Genomic DNA, 13106 nt, shown 5'->3' with positions numbered 1-13106 from the left:
GCTAAAATAATGTAGTGGCTTTTCTTGAAGCCAGTAAGTCCAGAATTCAAGTCATATATATGTATGTATATAGGACCTTAGACTAATCATTTCATCTCCCAAGGCATTAGAACTACTTGAAGACCCATACATTACGAAGAAGGTTCTGATATGGACCAATAAAACAAATTTCTTCACCTGAAAGTTCCCCATACCAATAAAATCTGAGATCTAATGTTTATATTTAAATTTTATATTTTATATTTAAAAATGCATATGTCAAAATCTTAGGAATCAATAACATGAAAAATTTAATATAAATCATGCTTATTGTTCAGCCTTATAGATTTTTAAAGCACCTATTTCCTACTATTTCCTTTACTATAATTTATCTATGTAGCCTATTCTAATATCTTTGTTCATCATTCTCTCTCATGGAGTAATATTGGGAATAGAGAGCTGCAAGCTCTCTATAAGGATGCTGGTGCTCTGGCTTACACCCTTGGGAAAAGGATTTAATTTAATGTTTGAGTTTAAATGGCTTTTCCTGTAGACTGACCCTGTGTCCAATTAAGGAACTTCACACCTTCACTTTTACACTGGAAGGAAAACGCTTGATTCAGAGCAAAGCTTAATAGTGATAACTGAGGTGATAGTCAATACAGGAGCTACAATCAACAGCCATAATTCCCAAAACCTCTGATGAAAATTTATAGACACCAAAAATAAGACACATTCTGATAATAGGTCAACAAATAATAAAAAAAAGAGGAGAATTTTGTCTATAAAGCTCATACTAAAATTATCAAGAATCAGTACAAAAATGCTGCTCAAGAAAAATAAGATGAAAATGGAAAAAAAAAAAACAAGCAAACAACAATAGGAGAAAATACTATGTTTTGATCCACATTCAGTCTCTATCGTATGTGGATGGCTCTTTATATCACAAGTCTTTTGGAATAATCAATACAATTTTTAACACTAGAAGCATCCAGTACATTAATTGATGCATTTCAAAAATTAATTTTACTACTATTTATTCTATCTGGGTAAATGTACTTTAAATACAATTAATTTTTGCTGATGTTCAATTGTTTCAATTGTTTTGGTCTCAGTGACCCCGTTTGAGATTTTCTTGGCAAAGAAACAAGTATTTTTCCATTTTCTTCTCCACCCCATTTTACAGATGAGGAAATTGAGGCAAACAGGGCTAAATGACTTGCCTAGAGTCACCTAGCTGGTGAATTTTGAGGACCAGATTTTACTCAGGAAGATGAGTCTTCCTTACTTCAAGCCTGGTATTTTTACTGAGTTTTCATTTTCAGTAGTAGAGATATATTTAACTGTTCAATTTGTCCTTTTTTAGTCCTTCTCCTTGTAACCAGGGTTGGGGACAAAGCACAATATATTTGTGGGGTAGCATCCATTGATATGAACTCTCATATAATTAACTGGCTCATCTGGGGGTAGAATTAGCAAATATGAGTTTCTCAACACCACTAAATATGTAAGCTATGTGTTAAATGAATAAATTAATGCAAACAAGCTACATAGAAAGCAAATTGTCCAAAACTAGGGAGATGAAGCTACTGTTCAGTATTGCCTTGGTTACAACAAATTTGAAGTACTGAATTTAAGTTTTGAGTACCATGTTTTAAGAAGGATGTTGATAAACTAGAAAGTATATAAAGGAGGACAGTCTGACTAATTAAGGGCATCAGGATCATGCTGTATGAGAATTAGTTGAAGAAAATAGAGGCATTTAGAATAGCTTTCTGTGAAGGAATAATGGATTTCTTTGAGCATTTTAAAGAGACAAGCATGTGAGAACTGATTAGCTTATATATGCTTGTGCCCAGAAAATAAAACTAGGTTCAATGGGTAGAAACTATAAAGAAATAAATTAGGCTTAACCTAAAGAGAAATTTCCTAATAGTTAGAGCTATCCAAAAAAGCAAGTGGACTTCCTCAGGTCTTGTGGATCTTCCCCATCTAACCCTTTAATAAATGTTTAACAAATAGATAATGATAACTTGTATGTATTGTACGCAAAGATCCTTATTTAAGTAAAAGTTGTACTCAATGATCTCAAGTCACTTCTAATTTTGAGATTCTCAGAGATTCTGATATCTTTTATATCTGTGAAATCTATTATGGACTAGTGATAAAGATTAAAATATGTATGTAGGTGATAAGATAAATATATAGATGTAGATATAAATTGCATATATAATTTGTGGCATATATAAAACTGTTTATATAATTTATGCTTATAGTGATAAAATAATGTGTTGGATTTTGTATGAATGTAGGTTTGTTCAGAGCCAAAAAAGAAAACAAAAAGCTTCTAACTTCCTTTGTTTAATAATATGATTTAGGACAAGTCACACCTGAACCTCAATTTTCTCATCTCTAAAATGGGACTAATAATATTTTCACTATCTACCTCATGGGGCAGTTGTGGAGGTCTTTAATGTATTGTTCTAGAAGAATTATGCAGGTATAAGAGAGATATTTGGTTCTTTTCCCAGAATCTTTAAACTGAATGGATTTATTTGTGTGTGTTAAGGGGGGGTGTTATTATTAATTGAGATTAACAATTTGTTCTGTGATAAACACTTTGGGGCAATTACAAATTGATTTGATGCCAACACTTGGCAGTTGGCTCTATTACATACAACTGAGTTAGAAATTTAAAATAAGAAAACTGGCTTATTTGGGGGACTTACAATTTAATTGTTGAATTTAAAAGAAATTTCTCAAATCAAAAGTGACTTTGTTTCCATTATTCTTTATGAATTATCCATGTCATTTCTTTTTTCCTCAGCTCCAATTGAACAATTCTGAAAATTCAAACTATTCAATTTTACTTGGCAGTAGTAAAAGTGGATTAGGGAAGAAGCTTCAAATATTGGCTAAACAAACATAGGGGAAATTCAAATATCTCTACTCTTTCATTCCATGACAATAAATAATTGAGTAATATGATAATATGATAAATCATGTTTCTTTAACGTGTTAGAAGAGCTGATTTCTCAGAGTTAGCTGATTTCTCCTTCATTCTATATCCCTTTGCAATTTATCATAATTTTATTTTTTATACCCACTAATATTGTCTCGATTCTCTGTTATGTACTGAACCAATAAATCTAAAAGTAAAATTATCTTTCCTCCCAAATCAATTGCTCTTATGAATTACCCTATTACTTTGGAGGTACCACTATTCTCCTAATCACCCAAATTCATAACCTCAGTGTCCTATTTGACTCCGTGTCTTTACTCACACTACATATACCCCTTTGTTGCCAAATATCATCTATTCTACCTCTATACAACCTCTCTTGTATGTGTCCTCTTTTATCTACTTTTGAGATTAAGGGACTCTCCAATCATCTTGATCTTTATCTTGCCTCTGAACTCAGATGGTTCTGGAGCAGAAAGTGAGATTGGTGATTTCCCACAGTTCTCCCTCATTTAAATCCACTTCATTTGCATGTCATGGCATCACCTCCCTGATGTCACGGTTCTCTTCAAGAACACAGGACAAACAACAAACTCTTGAGACTCCCAGTCCTATTTAGGGTTTCATCACTTCTCACTCATACTATTATAAACCCTTTTAAGTTACTCCTCATTCCACTTTATCCCTTACAAAACTGCCAGAGCTAATTTCCTAAAGTATAAGTAGAACTACTTATGTTACATCCTTATCCTCAATAAACTCCAGTGGCTCCAAATTACTTTAAGGATCACATGTAGACTCTTCTATTTGTAGTTATGACTGTTTACAACATGTTCTTCCTACTTTTTCAGACTTTTCACATATCACTCCTTTCCTTATAATCTACACTATAGCCCTCCTTTTCTACTTATTGTCTTTCATATGAAAGGTTCTTCATTTCCTATCTTTGTACCATCATTGCACATGAAGCCCCCCTTCCTGGAAGAATCTGCCATCTTACTTATATGACTTAGAATTACTGACTTCTTATAAGACCCAATTCAAGTTCTACCTTCTGCAAGAAATCTTTCTTGTTGTTCCTGACCCCCACCCCAGGTCTTGTCACTTTACCTTTTGATCTACTCTGTATATATATCATATATATGTATATATAGATGTAGTTATAGATACATCTCACCTTTCCCATTGGAATATATTTCCTTAGAACTGGAACTGTGTTTTTTTTTAACATTTTCTTTTTTATACTCAATATTTGGCACAATGCTTAGCATAAAGTAAATACTTAGTAAATTCTTATGTATTGATTTTTACCTAAAACCAACTTAGATTCCTTCATACCCTGATCTAATATATCTAAGTATCTGATTGCTCTGATTTGAAATTTACAATTTTATCCCTGTTCTATGTGTTCTCAACTTTGAAAGATTTGTTTTTTGAAAGCAAATGTACTTTTTTGGGGAAATATGTCCCCTCTCTAAATAAAGGAAGTTAAGTTGAAGGTGTTTCTTTCATATCCTTAAATAAAAAGGAAGAACAATTTAATTAAAAATTACCTTCTATTTTCTTTATATTTAAACAAAGTATTTTTAATTGCAGTCAGCTATCTTGGGACTGGAGAATCATTTAATCATAACCTGCACTGTTCTTTTTGGTACACTGGGTAGTGCCCCCATCTGCTGAAACTTAAGATAGGAAATAAAACACATCTCTGAAATTTATGGTTTATTCATTTCCATAGAAAACAATTATTAGCTATTAGCATAATATAATGAAAAGAGCAGTGATAGGTTCTACGGTAAAAAAACTGAAGTTGAAATCCCTGATATGTACTATCTCTTAAATCTTGGAAAGTCATTTAATCTACTTAGACCTCATTTCTCTCATCTGAAAATTGAGGTGGTTGCATTAGAGGACCCTTCCATTTCTAGACCTTTACTCCTATTACTCAAGTACATTTTAAAAATATATTTGTTTCTCGAGGTGACCATCCATAGTAAATATCCCTTGTTAATTACAACAAAGAGCAGTTGAGCAAAATTTCCATTGGTGAACACATGAAGAAGCATGTGGTTTTGTGAAAGGAGGACAGATGCCAGAGTCAGTAATAGGACCTGACTTAAAATCTTGTCTCTGAAGATTACTACCACAATGAGCTTCAATTTCTTCATCTGTAAAATGAGGGAGATATAAAGGCCTCTGAGGTCCTTTCCAACTCTGAATTTATGAACTTATATCAACCTTAAGGTGTATATATTGTTGAAGGTATACAGTACTTTGACAGATTGGAATAGAAAAGCAACATAGATAAATAAAAATAGAGAAAAAATTAATATTCAAAATATAAATACTAGAAAAAACTCTTAATTTTGGTGTATTATACTGTGATAGAGGATTACAAAAGTAGTGGTGGGAGGCAAGAATTTAATATTTAAATAATCACTACTCCATAATCAAATGAATGATCTTTGAAATTTAATAATCCTTCAAAATTTATAACATTATTTTCTTAGTCAATGCTTAAGCTTTTGGTCTAAACCAGACCATGTTTTGGTTTGCTTCTTTAGAAATCTGATTAGTGTAATGATTAATCTAAATAAATTATCATGTAATCTTAAAAACGTTTTCCGTTACTCCATTGCTCAGAATCTCTTCATTTAATTCTTTAATTTGAGCAATAGAAAGAATTATTTTTCAGATTTACAAAGCTCAGAATTTTCAAAAATTATTTTATAGTATTTTAAAAATAGATGCTTTTAAAATATCATATTCATATCTTTAGATATCTTTTCATATCTTCCATTTTAATAAAGGGAATTAAATATAATTGACTAAAACTGTGACTGTACCTGTCAAATTATTTTTTTAAAATTGTCATCTGTTGTTCTCCTAATTCCCTAACATCAATTGTCTTCTATGCAAAGCACTGGGAATACAAAGACAAGCCAAATCAGTTCCCACTTTTAAAAGGCTCCCTTTTACTTTAATGGGGAGACAACAAACAAGCAATTATATATAAACATAATGGGCAGGATAAATTGGATATGACATGGGAAAGGCTCCTTGCAGAAGGTGATTTAGCAGACATTCAAAGGGAGCCAAAGAAGTTCGAGGAAGAGATGAGATGGGAGAGTTTGAATCATGGAGGACTGCTAATGAACTGGGAGATGGAGTGTTTGTTTTCAAAGAGCAAAAGAACATTGCCAAAGAAATGCAGAGTATATAGACTTGGATAAGAGCAAAAAAGAATGGAAAAAAGCAAAGGGTCAAATTATGAGAGGCTTTAGCTGAAAATATGATTTTATATTTGATACCGTAGGTAATAGGGATATACTGCAGTTTATTAAGTCATAATCATTCAGTAGAATTTGTCATTAAATTGATCCAAGTTCAAATGCCTTTAATGTTGTCTTAATTCTAATTTTGGTGTCATTGTGTATATTTTCCCCCTACTTTTGTCTTTTTTCTCTACTCTATATCATTTCATACTAAGTTTTCATGTTTCTCTGAATTCTAAAGAATTCAGAATATAAATATTCATTGTTCCTCATGGTACCATGATTTATCATACCATAATTTATCAGCTATTCCTGGGCACTCATTCTGTTTCCAATAATGCTATCACACACACACACACACACACACACACACACACACCCTGCTATAATATAAATAAAGAAAGAAAGAAAGAAAAATAAAAATAATAAAAAATAAAGAAAGAAAGAAAGCATGAAAACTTTATTTCTACTTTTCATTTCCTTGGGGATATTTGCTGAATAATGGAATCATGAGTCAAAGGCTATAAACAGTTTACCAACTCATATAATTCCAAATTGTTTTCCAGTATGTATGACTCCAGTCTCACTTCTATCAATTAGTGCATCATAGCTACTCCTTTATAAAATATAAATTTCTCTCTATCCTATCCCTTCTATAATATTATAAGGGGGTGGGAGGTAAAAACCCTGGCAACAAATAGTCAGTCAAGCAAAACAAATATCTAAAGAAAATATGTTCAGTCTGTAATCCTACTGCATCACTTCTCTATTAGGATATTGCTAGCATATTTAAACATTGGTCTTCTGAAATTATGGTTGGTCTTTACTGTTGTGTCCTGCTTTCTAGAGCCCCCATGCTAGGGTGATTAAAATATATCTTCCTTGTGGAGAAGTGATAAGGCAGGACTCCTGAAGATTGTGGAAAAATGGAATCCATAAATTTCAATAAATTTATAATTTATTATTATATACAATGCTATTGTAATATAGTTTGCCACCTGGTATCACTCTTCCACCTAGTATCACTCTGTTTCAATCTCAACACAGGTTGTCACCACCCCCTGCCTTCTCAGGAAGGCTGAGAGCCCTTAGGAGAAATGGGAAGCCAAATCAGACATTGTTAGCAGGTTCCCTCTGGGTTGAAGGGTCTTATACCTTATCCACAGTTTCCCCACTGACTGTGACCCTCTACACTTTACATTGGTCAGAGTTCTTTAGTCTTTCAAAATTGTTTGTTTTTACAGAGTTATCATATAAATTGTTTTCCTTGGCTATTCAGTTTCCATCAGTTCACAAAAATCTTCCAAAATTTAACTGAAACCTCTTATTTCATTATTTCTTATGGCACAATAGTATTCTGTTACATTCACTTAGAATAATTTGTTCAGTTATTTCTGAATTATGGATTCTCCCTTAATTATTAGTTCTTTCCCATTTTAATAAGAGCTGTTTTATATATATATGTATGTATGTATGTATGTATATGAATGAAACTTTGTCTTCTTTAGATCTCTTTGAAGTATAGTGCTAACAGTCAGTCAGTAGGCTTTTACTAAGCATCTACTATTTGTCAGGCACTGTGATAAGACTAGGGATGTAAAGAAAAGCAAAAAACAGTTCGTGTTCTCAAAGAGCTCACAATCTAATAGAGGAGGCAACATGCAAACACATTTGTACAAATTATAGTCAGGATAAATAGAAAATAATCAACAGAGAAAAGGAACTAGAAGTAAGTGGGATTAGGAAAACTACCTTATTAAGAAGGTAATTCTTAATAAAATCTTGATGAAAACCAGAGAAGCCATGAGGTAAAGTTAAGGAAAGAACATTCTAATCCCCTGAAAATAGTCAGAACTGGACTCTCAGGAAGAGAAAAGAGGCCAGGATCAAAGGGTGTGGGTGTATGTGTGTGTGTGTGTGTGTGTGTGTGTGAGAGAGAGAGAGAGAGAGAGAGAGAGAGAGAGAGAGAGAGAGGATTTAAGAAGACAGGAAAAATGAATAATAGGTTATTAAATGCTTTGAACACCAAGCAGTTCATTTTGTATGTGATCCTAGAGAAGGGGTTACAAGAGTTTATCCAGTAGGAAGATGGCATGGTTGGCCCTAGACTTTAGGAAAATCATTTTGAAAGCCAATTTGAGTTAGAAAAGATTTATGATAAACAGGCATACCAAGCACCAGGCTATTGCAATGTACAGGTATGAGCAGATGAGGATCTGCACCAGGATGGTGAATATCAGAAGAGAAAGAGAAACATATCTGAGAAATGTTGCAAAGGTACAATCAACAGAACTTGGCAAAAGATTAGATATATGAGTTAGAAATAATGAGAAGCCAAGGGTGACTCCTAGGCTTTGAACCTGAGGGTTGTCCTCTATAGTTATAAAGGAGGTAGAAGTAACCAAGAATTCTGTTTTTAAAATGTTGAGTTTTAAATGTCTACTGGATATTCTTTTTGAAGATGTTTAATAAGTGGTTGGAGATATGAAGGTGGATATCTTTAGAGAGGTTAGGGCTGCGTAAATAGACTTGAAAATAAGTCTAGAGGTGATAGTTGAATCCATCAAAGTTGATGAAAGCATCAAGTGAAGTTGTATAGAGAGAAGAGAAGGATAACCAGAACAGAACCCTATAGCACATATAGGAATGATCTGGATAACTATGCACTTAGTCCAATCCCTGCCATATAGTAGTCACTTAATAAATGTATTTTGAATTGAGTTCAAACTGACATTCCAACAAAGCAAACTGAGAAATTGTCAGAGAGGTAGGAGAAGAACCAAACATTGTGTATTCCAAACAATCTAGAAGAAAGGAGAAAGAGGTAATATCACAATCTTTTAAGGCTATTTCCCCTAATTCAATGAATGCTTTCTAGCTCCTGAACCCACCTGATTATATTGTCTTTTATCATCATTAACTACTGCAATCATCACAATGACGAATTCAATAGTCTGTTCTCATAATTGTTCAGGAAAAAAAAATAGTGCATTAAAAGCTATGTAAGCAGAAAACATTGTTCTATCTCCTTCTTTTTTCTTTTCTTATAGGTTCCCAAACTCCAATCACATCACATCTAGTTGACAGGCTCTGTCTGCTGTCATGTACCATCCCATTAACAAACATTTTATCTTACATCTGTACAGCCCATTACAGTTTACTCAGCGCTCTCACAATCATTTCCTCACTTGATTCTCACAACATTGTCTGTGAGGGGGATAAGACAAGATCCTCCTTCCCATTTTACTGATAAGGAAATGGCTCAGAAAATAAGATGACTTGCCCAAAGTGACTGAACCAAGAAACTTGAGGACAAGGACCCAATCAAATTAGTTTCTTTGTACATCATGATTGCTTTTGTAATGAATGTGAAGGTTTAATTTTAATAATGCTGCCAGTGATAAGCTATTTTATGATTTGCAAGGTTCTTTAATATACATATACATTAAAAACTCACAATAATCTTAAGAAGTAAGTGCTACAGAACTATGCATTCATATCACACAGATGAGAAACCACAGACCAAGAAGGGTAGGTGAGGTATCACATTGCTATAAGAATTGATATACTATATTATATACTATTGATATACTATACCATATTACACTATAGAATACAGTGAAACAAAAATTGAACCTACACTTCCCTAACTCCAAGTCCAGTATGGTACATGTTTCATTCTTTCTTTCTAGTTCCTAAAAGCTTGTGGTTTACATATGTTGGTCATGAGATCATTTTACAACATACAAATTTACAATTTAAAATTATCTTTACAAAATAATTCCAACTATTCCAAACTAATGAAAAGTAATGTTGCAGAATTATAGAATAACAATGGATCCAAAGAAACGATATGAGAAGATATTAAATATTAGGATATATTGTCAAGTTTTTTTTTTCTTTATGTATCGATTGGTTTTTGCTGACTATTTCCTCTTTTCCTTCCTTCTCCCCTCCCCCCCAATATTTATCTTTAAGGAAAAAAATTCTATATTTGTGGCTTTTTTGGAGATGTAAGGAAAGCTATAGGGGGAAACTTAGGTAATACAAAAACAAAAGGGAGCAATGAACTTTTATTTAAAAATAAACTTATGTTTTCAGCTGAAAAGCTTCATAAAGAACTACGATGGAGTAGCAGATGCATCCTTTTCCCGGGCTGTGGAGACTGTGGAAGCCAATGTTCGATGGCAAAAATATTACAAAGAAGAACTTTTCCACTGGTTACGAAAAGCTCTCAGGCACTAGTCTGTGTCCATTAAAGCCAATATAACTTGAAATATCAGAAGAGGAAAGTAGCAACATCAAAAGGAAAATGTTTGACATTAAAATGGCAAAGACAAAATCGGATTTGCAGGGTGTTTGGTGAGGAAGGGTCGTTTTTGTTTTTATCTGTTTTGGGCTTTATTTTGTATGGGGCTCCTCCTTATCTACAAAGGTAAAATCCTCTTTGAGAAGCAATCATAGTGGCAGCTGCTGCTTACCAACCCTCACTGTAAAGGATCAAATATGGTGCATGTTGATGTCAGTGTGGAAGACAATAATTCTGAGTAACTTGTGCATGGTCATAGGGTCCTGTCCATAATTCCAGCATGCATTTCTTCAGATTTCCCAAGTTTTGTATGTGAACTTATGTTACACCAGGATGGGCATTATGCAAAAGCACAAAAAAAGATCTATGACAATCAATGTCATCATCAAAGAAGAAAAAAGAAGAGGATTTTATAGAATCTCTAATACTTGGGTGATATGAAATGTACAGGATTGGTACCAATTACCAAACACATAGATTGTCTATCAGTGATTATCAGGATGCCAACTCATTCTTTGAGTTAAAACTATGTTCATATAGAATGCATTTAGATACTATATACATATCTGTATGTTTCTAGTGGAAAGCACTATATATATATATATATATATTTATATATATATAGTGTGTGTGTATATATACATATATATATATATATATATATATATATATATATATATATATATTCTCCACACATTGAAAACAATGAACCTCTTCAGATCAATGAACAGTTCTCTATTTCAAAACTTATGCAAATTTTGAAACTGCTTGAAAAGACTTCTGTCTTTCCTAGGTAATTAAGGCAGTAAACAGTCAGGATGATTCCCTTAAACTGCTATGAGTTCTTTAGCCATTTTTGTGAATGATGAAGCTTATTCCAATGCATAGACATAAAACTCAAGCCCAATCAGGTGTACCAACAAGTCATTCATTCACTTAAATGCTATAACATAAAGTAGAGAATGTTTAATATTTGGGATAGTGCTCTCCCTCTCCCCCCACTCTACGAAAAGAAAAAGAAAGGAAAAGAAAATCCACATTGTTAAATCTAAATTTTTTTATGTTGTTTTTCCCAGTCTTTACATTTCATAAATGTATATGCATAGATGTATTCATGGTATCCAGTGCTGAGAATGATTTTTTCCCCTATGTTATTTTGTTCATGTTCCACTTCCTACAATATAAATGCTTCCTAAGTATTCTAGGATTCTAGAATCTTCCTGAGTGCCTGTATTGTGTGTGGCCTCCCAATCTTCCATCAAGCAACCATACCTCAGCAAAGTTATTAGTGTTTAATGACCTTTGATACCAGTTGTAGCATCTGTTAGGGCTGAAAAGTGACTTCTTGTGTCGTTGTATAAAGCTTTCCTTTTGCATAATCTTTGCCATGCTGCCCAAGAAAGTACAGAATATATTGTATATCAACATTTGAAATCTTATTTCTGATTTGTAGAAATACCCATTGGCCATACTCTCCCCATTTTAGATTTAAATCTATCACTAGCAATTATCGTCCAGATCTATTATGTATAAAAATGAAATGATGTTTACTGCTTGTAAAAAAGTACTTGTGAATTAATCTCTTGTGGATGGTTGCCACTCTACCAAAATCTCCTTGCAAACTATCAAAACAAGTACCAGTACCTTTAGGATAAATATTAATAGTAAAATAGTAAATCTTAATAATTAGAGCTATAAATTTATTTGAAATATAACAAGCTAACTTCTGAAATCGAATTCCATTCTTTTGGCATGATGTCTCTCACCTTGAATTTCTCAATAGTGCATTCATGTAATACATATCAATATTAAACATTCTGCATGAAGGCACATATGGTATTAGTGTGCTTTTGATGTCTGGTGCCAAGGGTTCTAAATATCAATTCATTGACATGAATTGGTATAACTCAGTTACTGTTGTTAAGTAACTGAGTTACTGAGCAACTGAATTGAAATGGTGTCAGAAAGAGTCTTCTCTACCAATCCCTACTGTGTGCATTTGCAAACTACTTAATCAGGAACAATAAGTCCATGTATGAACATGTGCATTCTTAACATACTGGTAGCAAGCTTGGACCCATGCCAGATATTTATCACCAGTGGTTAAAGAAACTAGGCAAATTGAAACAAAAAAATATTATAGGTGAACATCTTGGTTGTTCTTGCATTTCCCCCTTATCTAAGCTTATATAATTGATAATACCTTTAAAAAAAAAAGCTGAGTGGTTTTTTAGTTACTCTATTAATTTTTGCTGCTCTGCAAATATTTTAGTGGCCTTGAGCAAGTATCATATCAAATCCTACTTGTACATATTGTTCGATACTTTATATTGTTCTTGCTTTGCAGTATGGTAGTGACAGTAATGATCCTCATTTCTTCATAGTTTAGTCTATTCATTGTTTCAAACTACATTGGGCTTTGGGTCTTTTTTTCTTCTTCCAGTCACTAAAATGCATTGTGTTTTTCTAAATAATAAAATAACCTTATTATAACTCCTGGAAACTTTTGTAAAATATTCTTATAAATTCTATTTATATGTATTGTATTTTTGTTCATTTTTCTCCCTTTAATTTTTTTGTA

At 32.8% G+C, this 13106-nt stretch overlaps 1 protein-coding gene across 3 annotated transcripts in view; it reads left to right on the top strand.

The window, feature by feature from the left end:
• TRHDE (thyrotropin releasing hormone degrading enzyme) overlaps window positions 1-11112 on the top strand; it is a 530611-nt gene extending 519499 nt beyond the window's left edge. For all 3 annotated transcript variants that reach the window (XM_031938822.1, XM_031938821.1, XM_031938820.1), the window contains one exon: window positions 10318-11112. In XM_031938822.1, coding sequence (XP_031794682.1) covers window positions 10318-10461 — 144 coding nt within the window. In that variant the 3' untranslated portion in view covers window positions 10462-11112. The remainder of the gene's footprint in view (window positions 1-10317) is intronic.
• The last annotated feature ends 1994 nt before the right edge of the window (window positions 11113-13106 follow it).

Source organism: Sarcophilus harrisii, chromosome 5 (assembly GCF_902635505.1).
Source record: "Sarcophilus harrisii chromosome 5, mSarHar1.11, whole genome shotgun sequence".
NCBI classification, from domain to species: domain Eukaryota; kingdom Metazoa; phylum Chordata; class Mammalia; order Dasyuromorphia; family Dasyuridae; genus Sarcophilus; species Sarcophilus harrisii.
The sequence above is the reverse complement of the archived record's forward strand: the minus strand, read 5'-3'. Positions and strand labels throughout refer to the sequence as shown.